This window comes from Dendropsophus ebraccatus, chromosome 10 (genome assembly GCF_027789765.1).
Source record: "Dendropsophus ebraccatus isolate aDenEbr1 chromosome 10, aDenEbr1.pat, whole genome shotgun sequence".
NCBI lineage: Eukaryota > Metazoa > Chordata > Amphibia > Anura > Hylidae > Dendropsophus > Dendropsophus ebraccatus.
Genome location: NC_091463.1, coordinates 14,810,600 through 14,827,836, shown reverse-complemented (window position 1 = coordinate 14,827,836; position 17,237 = coordinate 14,810,600). Strand labels below are relative to the sequence as shown.

At 46.0% G+C, this 17,237-nt stretch overlaps 2 protein-coding genes across 8 annotated transcripts in view; both read right to left on the bottom strand.

Moving 5' to 3' along the window:
• Window positions 1-8,029, bottom strand: part of LOC138802909 (uncharacterized) — a 49,765-nt gene extending 41,736 nt beyond the window's left edge. For 3 of the 7 annotated variants that reach the window (XM_069986654.1, XM_069986653.1, XM_069986657.1), the window contains exons 1-2: window positions 7,867-8,029; window positions 6,577-6,873 (exon numbers count right to left, since the gene is read on the bottom strand). The gene's annotated coding sequence lies outside the window, so the exon portion shown is untranslated. The other 4 variants (XM_069986658.1, XM_069986655.1, XM_069986662.1 and 1 more) reach the window with 2 other exon arrangements.
• LOC138766375 (uncharacterized) lies at window positions 6,806-13,711 on the bottom strand. The gene is made up of 3 exons (XM_069943951.1): window positions 12,424-13,711; window positions 7,867-7,989; window positions 6,806-6,873 (listed from the first exon to the last, which is right to left on the bottom strand). Exons 1-3 carry the CDS (start codon window positions 13,709-13,711, stop codon window positions 6,806-6,808), a joined length of 1,479 nt encoding a protein of 492 aa, XP_069800052.1.
• Between the last annotated feature and the right edge of the window lie 3,526 nt (window positions 13,712-17,237).

Sequence of the window (17,237 nt, the reverse complement as noted above, 5' to 3'; positions counted from 1 at the left end):
GACTCCAGGGTGCCCGGCCACCAACGAGGAATGTCCCCACTTCAAAATCCTTCTTCGAAGCGCAGGGCGAACATAGGTCTTTCCGGGGGGTATTCTCTGAAGAGTAGAGGTGGCGACTGGCACTAGGCGATCGGGAGGTATAATGTGGAGAGGGGATGTGGATTTGTGGAGGACATGGCCTCAGTCTCGGGTACGGAGAGAGGGTACACCCGACCTCGTGGAGAAGAAGTACCAGGAAGGAGGTCTATGGGACAATCGTACGCCCCGTGAGATAATAGGGAGTCCGCCTCCTCGGCAGAGAAGGCATCCGCCAAGTCTTGGTCTTCCGCCGGTAGGCCGGATAGAGGCTTGGCGGGGTCAGGCGATGACATAGAGTACTTGGTCTGAGGTGACTTCAGACACTGGTTGGAACAGTCCTGACCCCAACTGAGAATCTCCCCGGTTCTCCAGTCCAGCTTGGGGGCATGTAATTGCAGCCAAGGGAGTCCCAGGAGGATGGCGGGAGAAGAATGGGGCAGGACGTAGAAGGATATCTTTTCCTGATGTAAAGGGCCCACCTGGAGGACTAGAGGTGCGGTCTGGTAGTACACATGGTCGGTAAGAATCTCGCCCGTGACCGAGGAGATAGTCAGGGGTCTGGCTAGTTGGGTCACGGGTAGCCGCCATCTTTGAACCAATGTTGCCGCAATAAAACTTCCTGCTGACCCAGAATCAAGAAAGGCAGTAGTCTGGTGATTTTGTCCTGAGGGTGTCTGGATGGAAACTGGCATAGACAATCTTGGAGAGGTGGCATTCACACCTAGGGAGACCTGTCCCACCGGACCTAGGTGCGAGCTTTTCCCGGATGCTTGAGGACGTTGGGGACATCTCTGCCGAAAGTGATCAGGGCCACCGCCGTAGAGGCAGAGATTCAGCTCTAGACGACGAACTCTCTCATCAGGCGTCAGGCGAGCTCGTTCCACCTGCATAGGAACCTCAGGAGACGGCTGGAACATCGGAATGTCAGGATTCTGGAAGACCGGCGCCAGCTGGTGATGGCGACGGGACAGGCTTAGTCGTTGTTCATGCAGAACCTCCTCCTCCCTCTCCGAAAAACGAGTATCAACCCTGGTAGCCAGTAGGATGAGTTCGTTCAGGGAGGTAGGTAGGTCTCGGGCGGAAAGCACGTCTCTCACCCGACTGGACAGGCCCTTCTTGAAGGTGGCTATTAGAGCGGCCTCATTCCAGTCTAGCTCTGCTGCCAGGGTGCGAAATTGGATGGCATAGTCGCCAACGGAGGAATTCCCTTGTGAGAGATTAAGTAGAGCAGTCTCAGCCGAAGACGCACGGGCAGGTTCCTCAAAGACGGAGCGAAACTCGGCCAGAAAGGTTCGGAGATTGGCAGCAGTAGGGTCATCTCGGTCCCAAAGAGGCGTGGCCCAAGCCAGAGCTCTACCCTCAAATAGGCTGATGATGAAAGCCACTTTAGAGCGCTCGGTGGGAAATTGACTACTTAAAAGTTCAATATGCATGGTGCACTGAGTCAGGAATCCCCTGCACAACTTGGGGTCACCACCGTATTTGCTCGGGAGAGCCAGTTGTAGTTTCGAAGAGAGAGCAGTAGGTGGTGAGCGCTGAGCAGTAGTATGTTGCTGTAAGGCGGCAGTCAGTTGTTGGATCTGCTTCGACTGTTGCTGGATCTGTAGGGCCTGTTGAGCGACCACTCTGGCTACGTCACGGATATCAGGCACCTCGCCGGGATCCATGGTTGGAGCCTACTGAAACGCCTGGAGTAGTGGATCCACTGGACCGTCACTAGCGATAGCACTAACCTCACCAGGGAGCGGAGTCTAAGGGGCCGCTGGTTTTCACCAGAGCCCGCCGCAAGGCGGGATGGACTTGCTGCGGCAGGCGACCCCCAGGTCGCTACCCCTGGCTTGGTTGCTAGTGACGGCAGGCGAGGCATGGCAGGAGCAGTAGGCAGGAGATAGTGCAGGCAGAGGACTGTAGACGTGATCGCAGGTGGCGGACAGGACTCAGGAACAATGGAAAGGCAGCGGGCAAGGACTAGGACAAGGACTGAAGACAGGAACAAGGGACAAGGACTAAGGTCAGGAACAACAGGGAGCTGGGCCAAACGCTATGGGAAGCATGTAGAGGCTCCAACACCTGGAAGGGGGCAGAGCTGGAACTTATAGGGGAGTGATTGACATGTGGATCGCACTGCCCCTTTAGGAGCGCACTGCCCCTTTAGATTTGAGACAGCCGGCACGCGCGCGCACTAGGAGGCGGGGACGCGCGCGCCGGCCGGCACAGTGAGAGACAGGAGCGGAGGAAGGTGAGGCGCCCCCAGGGGCCGAACTGGCAGCAGCGCCGGGTCCCTGCACAATAACCCCGGCGGCTGCATGGGGCAGGAGGAGGTTGCGGCGGCGGCCCGGTACACGGGATGCCGCCGCGGCCGTGACAGTACCCCCCCCCCTTTGGCCTCCCCCTCTTTCTTGCCTGCAGATGGAGGCAAATTAGTGATGAAGTCGATCCCTATGTGGTGCCAGGGAAGGTCTGGAACTGGCAAGGGCTGTAATAGGCCGGCAGGCCTTAGTCGGGAGGACTTGTTTTTGGCACAGATGGTACAGGAAGCCACAAAGTCTTTGACATCTTGGAATAGACTGGACCACCAGTAGTGGCGGGAGATCCGTTGCCCGGTCTTTTGGACTCCAGGGTGCCCGGCCACCAACGAGGAATGTCCCCACTTCAAAATCCTTCTTCGAAGCGCAGGGCGAACATAGGTCTTTCCGGGGGGTATTCTCTGAAGAGTAGAGGTGGCGACTGGCACTAGGCGATCGGGAGGTATAATGAGGCGAGGGGATGTGGATTTGTGGAAGAAATCCTTCTGTAAGTTCTCCCGGATGTAGGAGGACATGGCCTCAGTCTCGGGTACGGAGAGAGGGTACACCCGACCTCGTGGAGAAGAAGTACCAGGAAGGAGGTCTATGGGACAATCGTACGCCCCGTGAGATGGTAGGGAGTCCGCCTCCTCGGCAGAGAAGGCATCCGCCAAGTCTTGGTCTTCCGCCGGTAGGCCAGATAGAGGCTTGGCGGGGTCAGGCGACGACATAGAGTACTTGGTCTGAGGTGACTTCAGACACTGGTTGGAACAGTCCTGACCCCAACTGAGAATCTCCCCGGTTCTCCAGTCCAGCTTGGGGGCATGTAATTGCAGCCAAGGGAGTCCCAGGAGGATGGTGGGAGAAGAATGGGGCAGGACGTAGAAGGATATCTTTTCCTGATGTAAAGGGCCCACCTGGAGGACTAGAGGTGCGGTCTGGTAGTACACATGGTCGGTAAGAATCTCGCCCGTGACCGAGGAGATAGTCAGGGGTCTGGCTAGTTGGGTCACGGGTAGCCGCCATCTTTGAACCAATGTTGCCGCAATAAAACTTCCTGCTGACCCAGAATCAAGAAAGGCAGTAGTCTGGTGATTTTGTCCTGAGGGTGTCTGGATGGAAACTGGCATAGACAATCTTGGAGAGGTGGCATTCACACCTAGGGAGACCTGTCCCACCGGACCTAGGTGTGAGCTTTTCCCGGATGCTTGAGGACGTTGGGGACATCTCTGCCGAAAGTGATCAGGGCCACCGCCGTAGAGGCAGAGATTCAGCTCTAGATGACGAATTCTCTCATCAGGCGTCAGGCGAGCTCGTTCCACCTGCATAGGAACCTCAGGAGACGGCTGGAACATCGGAATGTCAGGATTCTGGAAGACCGGCGCCAGCTGGTGATGGCGACGGGACAGGCTTAGTCGTTGTTCATGCAGAACCTCCTCCTCCCTCTCCGAAAAACGAGTATCAACCCTGGTGGCCAGTAGGATGAGTTCGTTCAGGGAGGTAGGTAGGTCTCGGGCGGAAAGCACGTCTCTCACCCGACTGGACAGGCCCTTCTTGAAGGTGGCTATTAGAGCGGCCTCATTCCAGTCTAGCTCTGCTGCCAGGGTGCGAAATTGGATGGCATAGTCGCCAACGGAGGAATTCCCTTGTGAGACATTAAGTAGAGCAGTCTCAGCTGAAGACGCACGGGCAGGTTCCTCAAAGACGGAGCGAAACTCGGCCAGAAAGGTTCGGAGATTGGCAGCAGTAGGGTCATCTCGGTCCCAGAGAGGCGTGGCCCAAGCCAGAGCTCTACCCTCCAATAGGCTGATGATGAAAGCCACTTTAGAGCGTTCGGTGGGAAATTGACTACTTAAAAGTTCAATATGCATGGTGCACTGAGTCAGGAATCCCCTGCACAACTTGGGGTCACCACCGTATTTGCTCGGGAGAGCCAGTTGTAGTTTCGAAGAGACAGCAGTAGGTGGTGAGCGCTGAGCAGTAGTATGTTGCTGTAAGGCGGCAGTCAGTTGCTGGATCTGCTGCGACTGTTGCTGGATCTGTAGGGCCTGTTGAGCGACCACTCTGGCTACGTCACAGATATCAGGCACCTCGCCGGGATCCATGGTTGGAGCCTACTGAAACGCCTGGAGTAGTGGATCCACTGGACCGTCACTAGCGATAGCACTAACCTCACCAGGGAGCGGAGTCTAAGGGGCCGCTGGTTTTCACCAGAGCCCGCCGCAAGGCGGGATGGACTTGCTGCGGCAGGCGACCCCCAGGTCGCTACCCCTGGCTTGGTTGCTAGTGACGGCAGGCGAGGCGTGGCAGGAGCAGTAGGCAGGAGATAGTGCAGGTAGAGGACTGTAGACGTGATCGCAGGTGGCGGACAGGACTCAGGAACAATGGAAAGGCAGCGGGCAAGGACTAGGGACAAGGACTGAAGACAGGAACAAGGGACAAGGACTAAGGTCAGGAACAACAGGGAGCTGGGCCAAACGCTATGGGAAGCATGTAGAGGCTCCAACACCTGGAAGGGGGCAGAGCTGGAACTTATACGGGAGTGATTGACATGTGGACCAATTAGGAGCGCACTGCCCCTTTAAATCTGAGACAGCCGGCGAGCGCGCGCCCTAGGAGGCGGGGACGCGCGCGCCGGCCGGCACAGTGAGAGACAGGAGCGGAGGAAGGTGAGGCGCCCCCAGGGGCCGAACTAGCAGCAGCGCCAGGTCCCTGCACAAGGACCCCGGCGGCTGCATGGCGCTGGAGGAGGTTGCGGCGGCGGCCCGGAACACGGGATGCCGCCGCGGCCGTGACACGTATACTCAGTATATATTGGTATATTGTATGGCATAAGCTTTTCTTTTTCAGTCACACTGACAGAATACTAGTCCTTAAAAGTACTGTTGGGTAGTTGCCTACCTAACAAGCCAATCTAAGCCCTACACCTGCTCAGTCCCTGCTCAGGAATTTATTCTGCCTGTCATATTTGCAGTGGGGAAAGCATTTTTTTACCCTGGTATGGGGAAATCTGTCTCATACGTTTTTTTTTTTTTACTTCCTCTAGTCGACTGGATGTCCTATATCTTGATTTTTTTCAAAGCATCTGATACTGGGATCAGTTAGTAGTATGTACCACAGGGGTAAGTTTTGGGCCCTGTTCTTTTTAATATATTTATGAATGACCTTTTAGTTCTTGGGTTTGACACTAAACTGTGTAATTGTATGTTCACACAGAGCTCTTTCCACAGATTCTCGATTGGACTTAGGTCTGGACTATGACTTGGCTGTTCTAACACATGGTTATTTGGGAACCATCTAGAGATGAGCGAACTGGGTTCGGGTTCGCGTCCATCCGAACCCGAACGATCGGCATTGGATTAGCTGGGGCTGCTTAACTTGGATAAAGCTCTAAGGTTGTCTGGAAAACATGGATACAGCCAATGACTATATCCATGTTTTCCACATAGCCTTAGGGCTTTATCCAAGTTCAGCAGCCACCGCTAATCAAATGCCGAAAGTTCGGGTTCGGATGGAATCGAGCATGCTCCAGGTTCACTCATCTCTAGAACCATCCCATTGTAGATTTTGCTTTATGTTCTTTATGTTTTGGATCATTGTCCTGTTGGAAGATAAATCTCCTTCCCAGTCTCAGGTCTTTTGCAGACCCCAACAGGTTTTCTTCCAGAATGGTCCTGTATTTGGCTCTGTCCATCCTCCCATCAATTTTAACTATCTTCCCTGTCCCTGCTGAAGAAAAGCAGGCCCAAACCTGATGCTGCCACCACTATGTGTGACAGTGGGGGTGGTGTGTTCAGGGGCAGTGTTGGACTGGGTTATCTGGGGCTCACCAGAGGAAATGATCCTGGGGGCCCACCAATAAAGAACCAGTGAGAAACTACATGTTAGTCAGTGTTAGTGCAGGTTCTAAAGCTGGGGGCCCACTGGAGGATCCTCTGTTGGGCCAGTCCGACACTGTTCAGGGGGATGAGCTGTGTTGCTTTTACGCCAAACATATAATTTTGTATTGTGACTAAAAAGTTGGACTTTGGTTCCATCTGAGCAGAGCCCCTTCTTCCACATGTTTGGTCTCTTCCAGGTGGCTTGTGGCAAACTTTAAACAAGACTTTTTATGGAAATCTTTGAGAAATGGCTTTCTTCTTGCCACTCTTCCATAAAGGCCAGATGTGTGCAGTGTACGACTGATTGTTGTCCTATGGACAGACTCTCCCACCTCAGCTGTAGATCTCTGCAGTTCATCCAAAGGGATCATGGGCCTCTAGGCTGCATCTCTGATCAGTCTTCTCCTTGTTCAATGAAAGTTTAGAGGGACGGCCGGGTCTTGGAATATCTGCAGTGGTCTGATACTCCTTCCATTTCAATATGATTGCTTGCACAGTTCTCCTTGAGATGTTTAAAGCTTGGGAAATCTTTTTGTATCTAAATCCAAATTTCGTTGCACCTTACGATTGTGTCCCACTTGTTGATTCTTCACAAAAATATGTAAATTTTATATCTTTATGTTTGAAGCCTGAAATGTGGCAAAAGGTTAAAAAGTTCAAAAAGGCCAAATACTTTGGCAAGGTACTGTATATACACTACATTTTTTCAGGTAGTTCAGAGAACTTTAAATCCTTCAATCCATGAGTGGTGATCCTGCCAAATGTCCCTGAAATAAATCTTCTTACAGTTTTAAGGCCATGTTCACATGGTGTATAACACCGGCCGTTCTGTGACGCGGCCGGGTCACAGAACGGCCGGTGTTACAGAAGACCATCCCGGGCAGAACTGCAGTACCGACCAGATGACCTTCATTACTTCCGGATTACATTCGGATGCGGGTGCACCCGTGTGCGTCAGCATCCTAATCCACATATCAGAGCAGCACATTCAGTTGTGTGAACTGACATGTTCTGTGCGGCCGCTATTCAATGAATAGCGGCCGCAGGAAACTGACGTCAGTTTTTCGTGTGGCCAGATGAAATCCTGGCCGGAGCGTATACTATGTGTATGTATATATGTAGTATTATATGTAGTATGTGTATACGCTTGCAACAACAGCCGTGATTTATGCTAAACATACATTGTACTACATGCTATCTTCTAGATCAGCACTGGTTTACACAACCTTTTACATGGCTTGCTGATCGCACAGCCGAATCTTTAGATTGTCTGTGCAGCCCTTTGCTTTATGGTGTGTTTACACAGATGTATCTGACAGATTATTGAAGCCAAGGCCAGGCATGGATTTCCTTCTCTCAGACCTGTTCCTTTCTTTCCCTCAGACCTGTTCTCCGTTTTAAGTCTGTTCCTGGCTTTGACTTGAAAAATCTGTCAGATAAATTTTGCCAGCTAATTTGTCAGATAATCGGGTCAATATATTTGCAAAACTCCTTATAAAGCCAACCTTGTAACCTTACATAGTGGATATCCGCAAGGGTACTCCAATAAGAAGAAGATAGTTTGAAAAATGTAATAAGTCAACTGGGGCAGGGTACAAAAAGAAATGTGCGGGGTCACTCACCTTTAGTGTCTGGGATCTGACATCTTTGCATGTACAACAGTCGGAGAAGTTGCCAAAATCCTTCTTCTAAAGCATTGAGTATAAAGCCAGAAGGTATACAAGAGATTGCTGTCTCCACAGTCTCTGCAATGTTACCAGTCCACAGAAGTGGACAGAATATTAATAGGGAGAAACACAGGAAACAAATAGAATGTAGTTTAGTTAATACTTAGCTTTTATAGCTATGTCATAAATACATGTCCTTAGATAATGAGGATTGTAAACTATAGGTTGGACATCATAAATGTAACATATGTGTGGCAACTGAAAAGTAGAGATGGAGCCTGAAGAAGGGGAAACCAATCAAAATGCCAAGTTCTATCATTGTAAGAAACAGTGCTGCTCCTCATGTATACACACGACAGGGGATCCCACATATTTTTTGGAAAGGTTAGAAACCATTCAATAATTCCTTCCAATAAGAAGGGTTGATTTGGTGGAATATTTAAGGCTAAATGATGATTCAGGGGGCTAATCCTTCCACTCTTTTTGAAGTGCATAATGCCATTGCTAAGCCTTAGCATCTAAGAAAAACAGTAATCTTCCCAGCAATGCAAATCTCCATGGTGTGGAATACAAGCTCGATACTCACCCTTTGGCTATGTTCACACAACATTAAAAAAAAGAGAAAAGGGGGGCGCTTTTTCTATTTAAAAAGACGTCCGTTATTGCAGTGATTTGACTGGAATGCAATGCATTGAAGTCAATGGTAGAACGGACGTCCATTGCACACACTGTATTTAATAAGAGACGTTTTCTGCGAGGACGTCAAAATAATGATCATGTCAATTCTTTTCGGACGTCTTCTGTAAACAGCGGACGTTATTTTTAGTTGTTCTCACACAGTTTTTCTTTTTTTACCTTCTTTTCTCCGTTATTACTATTAGATTCAAGGACTTTTTTATTTAACCCCTTAACGACCATGGGCGTACATTTACGCCCCCACTGCCTGTGCCTTAATGTACATGTAAATGTACGCCCTGCCAGGGTCCCAGGCTATGGACCGGGCTCACGAGCTGAGCTCGCTCCATAGCCAGTGAGGACCGGCTGCTATCTGCATCCAGGCCCTCGCCTTCAATGGCGGGCCGCCATGACCATGTGGCCGCCCGCCATTAACCCCTTAAACACCATGGGTGTTTAAGTATAAATGACCAGAGCATCTCCGGTTACTTAGCGATTGGGACCCCCGCAGGTCTCTTACCTTCCTCCGTGCAGTCAGGCAGGCTCTATCAGAAGATCGCAGATAACACTGATCCCTGCTATGCTATGACATAGCAGTGATCAGTGTTACTGATCAAATGTATGTAAGTGATAGTTCCCTAAGGGAACTTTAAAAGCATAAATAAATAAATAAAAGTTTTACAAAATGTCCCAAAGCCCCTCCCCCAATAAAAATGAAAATCACCCCCCTTCCCATTTTATACATAAAACACATTAAAAGTAATAGTAAGTAAGTAATATTAAAAGTTAATTAACATATAATATACCGTAGCGTGCGTAATCGTCCAATCTATCTATTAATCAATACTATTCCCACACGGTGAACGGCGTGAACAAAAAGCGGTAAAAAACGCAGAGATTGCTTTTTTAATGACATTTTATGTATAAAAAAATAAAAAGCGATCAATACGTTTAATCTAGAAAAAAATTTACTAATAAAAACTAGAGATCATGACGCAAAAAATTACACCTCATAGGTGAAAAAATAAATGCGCTATAGGAGTTACAATAGGACCATTTTAAATATGCCTATTTGCAAAAAAAAAATGTTTTACTGCTAATAAAAATAGTAAAACGTTAGAAAACCTATGTAAACATGCATATAGCTGTGTTCAGACTGACCTACAGAATAAAGAAAAAATGCCAGTTTTACCGTAAACATGGAAGCCCCCCAACATTTGTGGAATTAGATTTTTTGACCCAAATTCACCAAATAAATGATATTTTCTGTCATTCATTTTATGCCATTTTTGTCATTCATTTTATGGCAGACTAAAAGATGCCATTACAAAGTACACCTGTTCCTGAAAAAAACAAGCCCTTACATGGCCCTGTAGGAGGAAAAATGAAAGAGGTACACTTTAAATAGGCAGTCATTACCAATAAATAATGTTAAATCAGCAGCGGAGGTGATATACTACATCTTTGCAGTTGCTCAGCTGGGAACTGCCGCCATTTTCGCTGCGCTGGCTAATTGAGCATTTAAATGCAGCTGTCAGAATTGACAGCTGCATTTATATGATCTAAAAAGGCTATCCCTGGCGATCCGTTCCTGTTGCCGGGCCGGAGGTCAGTGCTGCAAAGATGCTGATCTTGGCTCTTTAATAAATTACTAATCACTAATCCAGTGAAGATATATGTACTGCATTAATCTATATTAATAATCAATGTAATGTATATAAAAGTCTCATTGTGAAATTTAAAATTACTCTAAAAAAACCCAAATAAATTAAAAATTATTGCCACGTGCATAATCGCCTGAACAATTAAATTATGGCATTCCTGATCTCGTATGATAAATGGCGTCAGTGAAAAAAATGCCAAAGTACAAAATTGCTAATTTTTGGTCATAAAATCCAGAAAATTGTAATAAAAAGTGATCAAAAAGTTAAATATATGCAAGTAAGGTACCGATAGAAAGAACAAATCATAGCAGAAAAAAATGACACCTCACACAGCCCCATAGACGAAACAATAAAAGCATAATAAGGATGGTAATAGAGCAATTTTAATCACATTTAGTTTTTTTTTAAACTGTTTAAATTTTTTTTTTAAAAGCAGTCAGGTAAAATAAAACTGATAGAAATTACATATCTTTGTAATCCTACTGACTTGAGGATCATAGCATGTCATTTTTACCATGGGGCGAATGGCATAAATACAAAAACCCCCAAAAATGGAGATTTTTTTTTTTCAATTTCACAGAGCAATTAGTTTTTTTTAGTTTCCGGTTTTGCAGCATATTTTATGAAAAAATTAACTCTGCCATTGCAAAATATATTTGGTGCCACAAAGAATAAGGGATCATGTAGGTCTGTAGGTGAAAAAGTGCAAGTGCTATGGCCTTTTAAACATGAAGAGGAAAAAACAAAAGTGGAAAAATGAAAATTAGCTTTGTCCTTAAAGTGACTCTGTACCCACAATCTGCCCTCCCCAAACCGATTGTACCTTCGGATAGCTTCTTTTAATCCATGATCTGTCCTGGGGTCCATTCGGCAGGTGATGCAGTTATTGTCCTAAAAAACAACTTTTAAACTTGCAGCCCTGTGTCAAATTGGCGTGGCCTAGAGTGTCTGTGCATTAGGCTCTCCGTCCCTCTCCGTCCCTCCTCCCTGCCCTCTTCATCGTTAGGAATGCTCCAGGCAGGTTTTCTTCTATTCACATGTGCTGGATAGTTAAGGCACCTGTGCAGTGTTCAGACAGGTGAGGAATAGGAGAAGTTCTGCCAGGGGCATTCCTAATGGTGAAGAGGGTAAGGAGGAGGGATGGAGAGGCGGTGCAAGGTTAGGGCATAGACACTCTAGGCCACGCCAATTTGACACAGGGCTGCAAGTTTAAAAGTTGTTTGCTACATTGTGTGAACAACGACTGTTGTTTGCATTTAATTCAATGCAAATTATTTTACTATGAAATGAATGGCCATTGTGTAAATTTAAAGTGATACTGTCACCCACTTTCTGTATAAAAACATACTTTCTCTGCACAGCTTTAAAGCCTAAATTCTGCAGTATTCATACCTTACTTTAGTGTAGATTTCTTGGTGCTTGGTCCAGGGAAAAATGTTTTTTATGGTTGGTGGTTTGTGCCACCTGGGCGGGGCTTCACGTGCGCAGTGCCACGTAGCCTCGCCCACATTGGAGCAAAAGCCCGCCCCCTCATTGGCTATTTGAAAGGGCCGGCCTAGAACTCCCTCTAGGTTAACCTATTCCAATGGCCGCCATGGGGGGGGGGGGGGGAGCTAGACAGTAATGACATCACGGAGGGGCCTGCAGCGATGATGTGGGCGGGGCTAAGTGGCACTGCGGACGTGAAGCTCCGCCAAGGTGGCACAAACTACCAACCATAAAAAGCATTTTTCACTTGACAAAGCACCAAGAAATCTATTATAAATTAAGGTATGAAAACTGCAGAATTCAGGCTTTACAGCTGTGTAGAGAAGTCCTCATACAGAAAGGGGGTGACAGTGTCCCTTTAAAACAACTGCTGTTCTTTTCATAAAAACTACATTGTGCAAACCTAGCGTATTTTGTACGTTTTATTGGAATATCTACTAAAAGTTATAACTAAGTAACATGCATACAAATACATGTGGTTTGTGCAGTGCAACAACCTATTTCTATATTCCTTTGGAGAATAGGCTGTGCTGCACCCATCTAAAGTGCTGTTCATCAATAAAACAGTAATGGAAAAAAACTGCATATACAGCTATTGTCCACAGGCTTATGTGCATAGAAATAGGTATATACAGTTCTAAGAGAAGCATCATGTCAAGCTTTGCTCCTCCAATTATTTAATCACCGGAAGATATTTCCCCAAGAACTTTATTAACATTTTTAATAAGTGAAGCATTATATTCCCATAAAGTTTTATCTTCTATCAATGAAGTCTCGGGTAGGTCCTGAACAGGTCCTCTGCAGTGGTAAACCAGGGCTGTTTTCATTGAGATTTTCACTTCACCGGCATAAGCTTTTAAAACAGAGTGGACGGATGTTTGGACGACCTTTCTGGGATCCACAATCATCTTCCGATTATTGAAATAATTTGGTCTATCTGGTTCACGATGGACATACTGGAGTATGTTATATCCCGGGACGTCTTTCCATGATGAAATATCAGAGAAGTTACCATCGATGGGTACAGTCTGAGGAAAAACGTGATTTTCAAAAAGGAACGCCCCAGTCCATGGATACTGTTGTTGAAGACTTTTCATCATGGTATCCCAGGACATGTGTGAGAATGGCAAAATGATCTCATCGATATCATTGAGTAGCACATATCTGGTCCTGTACATATTCCTATAAATGCAGTCATTGAGTGTTGCCAACTGACCATAATAACCTATATCGCTTGCATTCATTCTATGGTGCCATGCTGTGCCAGTACTGAGATATCGCTGGATTGGCCAATCTACCACCTCTAGGATTCCTCTTACAATATAATACTCCATAGCTTTCTCCATTTGTGGACTAACACTGTTAAGGTAGATCATGACCCGTTGTGCCCCCAGGATCTGGTACATCTCCATGGTCTGAATGAATTGTAAGACATTGCTGTAATTACCAAACATGGTGGAAATGCAGACCGTGAAATTGGCAGAAAATGGCTTCACATCTCGGTTTTGTATTGGGACTATGGGTAGTTGTGTCATTTGCCTGGAGGGGGATGTATGGACAGATAAATACTCAGCATGGCAGTCTGGTGGCTCTTCACATAGAAGGTCAGTTGTGACATAGGGAAAGCCAAAGCGATCACTATGCATGTCTATGAGCGCCTTGGAAATCTTCACGCTCTGGTTTGTAGAGCAACAGAAATAGCAGTATAGTTCCTTTACCTGTTGATGGTGGATAATACTGAGGATCCGTACCATCGGCTTATTGCCATCTCTGTTGTCATAGTACGGGGATATGATGAACGTCCGGTTGTCTTCCAGTGCGGTTATTGTATCAGTACTAAGTTTGCCATCACAACAGGAGCACTCAACACCTAGTTTTATAGAATAACTTAAGAATGGCCGAATATTTTTGGCAGAATAATTTATATTTGCCACATTGTTCGTTAGAACCTCGAATAAAACAATAAAAATCATCGCTACTGTTGTAACTAATAAGATCTTTGGGTACGTGTACATTGTATCTGGGCCTCAGAGACTGTAGAAAAGGAAACAGAAAATAAGGACAGGATCAATATAAAATATTATAAAACAATGGCAATAATATAAAACATAAAAACTCAGAAGGTCAGAAGGTAAATATGATTCCACCCCCACCCCCCAGGGGAAGTTTCTGGCCAATTTTTTCCCCCACATTTGAAGAGTCATAACTCTTATAATTTTCTATATACTGAGCCACATGAGGGCTTATGTTTTGCGAGACCAATAGTCCTTTTTAAAAACATACTGCTAAAAAAAATATTTCTGGGTTGAAATTGGGGGAAAAAAATTGTAGTTCAGAGGAACTGCTCACTTTGTAATAAAAGTAATGTTATCTTTATTCTGCAGGTCAGTACAATTACAGTAATACCAAATTTTCATCTTTTGGTTTTGTTTTATTAAGTTTAAAATTTTTTTACTTTTTAAGTAAAAAATAAACTTTGAATAAAATTTGAATTGCCATATTCTGATCTGTTCTGTTCTGTTCTTCTGTTCTGTCCAGAACACAAGCAAACCTACTCTCCACAGTTCAGGAATTCTCAACACCATTCTTAAGTTTATATTCGGAACATTTAATTTTTTACTTTTTAAGGGATTTCTTTGTGACCTCTCCGATAAAAATGCATGTTATCATTGGCAGACAGTGCCATCTGGGTGGGGCTTCATGGCCATCACGCCATGTCATGGCCTAAATCTGCATTGTTGGACCCATCCCCTCTGTGACGTCATCACCGCCTCCATTATGTTTTCGGAATTGACCAGATCAGAAGGAGCTGAAGGAGGATTTCAATAAGTTCATTGCATGTGGGAAAAACACAACGCATGTCGTTATTCTTCACATTAAGAAGATGGCCTTGCATGGACAAGTTGGGCAGACTGTGGAGAAGAACAAAATGTGAGGTGTTTAGCCCACATGCAGTGAACTTACGGAAATCCTCCTTCAGCTCTGGCCAGTTCTGATGATGTCACAGAGGGAGCAGGGCTTAGGCCTCCAAGTCGGCCCATTCCGATGATATTGTGAAGGTGGCGAGGCCTACGACACTGATGAAGTAATGGAGGAGCGGGGCCTATGAAGCCTTACCCATTGTGGCTCTGTACACTAAAAATAACATGCATTTTTAAACCGTGACCACTAGAAATCCTTTATACAGTAACATATGAAATGTCCAGAATATAAGCCTAAGAATACTGCTGAGAACTCCTTATAGAGAGAGGGTGACAATATCCCTTTACACAGAGGTGGCAGCATCTCTTACGCCCTACAATCCTTCATGTTTACTGAGTGGTATTGATGGAATATCTCAAGGGCACCATTGGAGTCCCTCCTCAGCTAAAACCCCAACACCACACGCTAGATACACTAGCAGCATCCTGGAACTGGTATTATCGTAGCTCCAGAGCAACATTTACAAGTAAACGTATCTAGATGGAACAATAGTTAGTTTTCTGGTTTCCTAGTAAGACATCAAAATAAACAATTGTCTTTTATTAGGGATGGTCCAAACCTGCTGAGGTTCGGGTTCGTATGAACCCGAACGCTCGGCAGCAGATTCCCGCTGTCTGCCCGCTCCGTGGAGCGGGCGGATCCAGCGGGAGTAACGCCTGGAAAACTGGGATACAGCCTATGGCTATGGCTGTATCTCAGTTTCCAGGCGGTCCTCCCGCTGTATCCGCCAGCGGGAATCATTACCGAGGGTTCGGGTTCGTACGAACCCGAACCGAACTCGGTTCCAGACCATCCCTATCTTTTATGTGTTCTTTTTATGTAATGTAAGTTATGTAAATAAAGGGCACCTCTTACTTTAGAAAGTGTTCAATTACAGTAATATGCAGAAATTTTAGGCAGAAAAAAAATCATTCATTAAGCAGTTACTGCACAGGAAGACATATCAATTATTTGGGCGGATGCTTGAGACATCCTATTGAATCAATGGGAAAGGCGGAAGGAACTTCAAGTGGAGTCTGCGGCACTGATTCCAAAGAACATACCCTTAAAGGGAAATATCCTATACTTGTTAAGTGACTGATCTACCTGACATTCATCTTGGATACCATCTTTTTGAACTAGTTTATAATTCTTTAGAAGGACTTCGCACCAGTGGCCTAATACCAGCTTATGACACCCATCGTACTGTATGGTCTTATCCCACCACTAAACCACATATTACTCAGTACAATCTACACTATTGCTTATACAATGGCGGGCAGACAAAAAGAAGACTGCATCTGAACAACCTAACTCTAAGGTGATGGATTCTGGGGCCTCTGCAGTATCGTCCCCAGTGGGTACCGGACTAACCTCCTGTTGACAATCAAGATCTCTTGGCTGATGACTGGGAGGTCCGTGCAAGGAACCTTCTTAGGGTATGTTCACATCTCGTTTTTGGCCCCACGTCGGGCTACACGTCAGGAATCAGTGAAATAAGGATGCTGATGTGCAGCCCAGCGTGCCACCACATGACGGCCACATTGACTTAAATGAGCAGGACAGAGTCATTATGTGACTACGTTCTGCCCATTTGCCGGACTTACACTCCTTTTAAACAGGACTCAAAAGGGTGGTGTTACACTTGAATAGAAGCTCTTCTAAAAGAAATTGACATAATTTGGTCTGACTGGCTAGCAGTGCCACAGACGGCTTTAGTAGATAGGGACTAAATATTTTATTGTCTATTCACTGGTGGGGGGCATTGTTTTAGGGAGCAGTGGCTTGTGAATGGTTGTGTGAGCAGTGGAGTATCAATGCTAGTGGTTGGGTTCTCCCAAGTCCATCGTCTTTGGCAATGGGATAGCATCCAATAACGACTGTAAAGTTTTCTATTCCCGTCTTTTTCTACATAAGCTGTTACACCTTTGCGATACTGTTACTTAATATTTTATCGGGGCATCATTGACACTACTAATACGGTCTTGATTGTGTAATCTTTGCATTATTGCATTATTTTTTTAGCACAATGTTCTGGTAAGGCCCTGGCTTGAACACGAGTCACCAAGAAAAAAAATAGATACACTACTAGCTGCCAGGTTGAGAGCCAGAGCTACTCTTAACACAGACTTCCCTAGGGTGATGGTTCAGCTAATCCTAACAAAATTTTGTCTCACTACCAAAAGCTTTATCCTCCCCCAAAGACTCCCCCATCCTCAATACTCTTGGCTTTCCTTACAGCAGCCAGTTTTCCCATACTGACAGTCATAGTTAAAACAGCTTAAAGTGTCACTGTCGTTAATTTTTTTTTTTTTTTGCAGAAATCAATAGTTCAGGTGATTTTAAGAAACTTTGTAATAGGGTTTATTAGCCAAATCTGCCAATATCTGCATGTAAAAAGCCTTTTCCCAGGTCCCCCCCTCCTCTCCTTTCTGCTGTCCACTCCTCAGAATCAGAAAATCTTGACTGTTTTTTCATCTCTTTCATCAGTCGGATCCTGTCTGGTCTATGAAGAGGGGAGGGAGGAGGGGGAAGGAG

What these genes read in the sequence shown, in the direction of transcription:
- LOC138766375 (XM_069943951.1), bottom strand. Translation starts at nt 13,711, where the DNA reads ATGATTTTTATTGTTTTATTCGAGGTTCTAACGAACAATGTGGCAAAT. An exon ending in TCTTGGGGAAATATCTTCCG is followed by an intron (nt 7,990 to 12,423) that starts GTGATTAAATAA and finishes GTAACATTGCAG; the next exon opens with AGACTGTGGAGACAGCAATC. An exon ending in TCAGATCCCAGACACTAAAG is followed by an intron (nt 6,874 to 7,866) that starts GTGAGTGACCCC and finishes GCCACATTTCAG; the next exon opens with GCTTCAAACATAAAGATATA.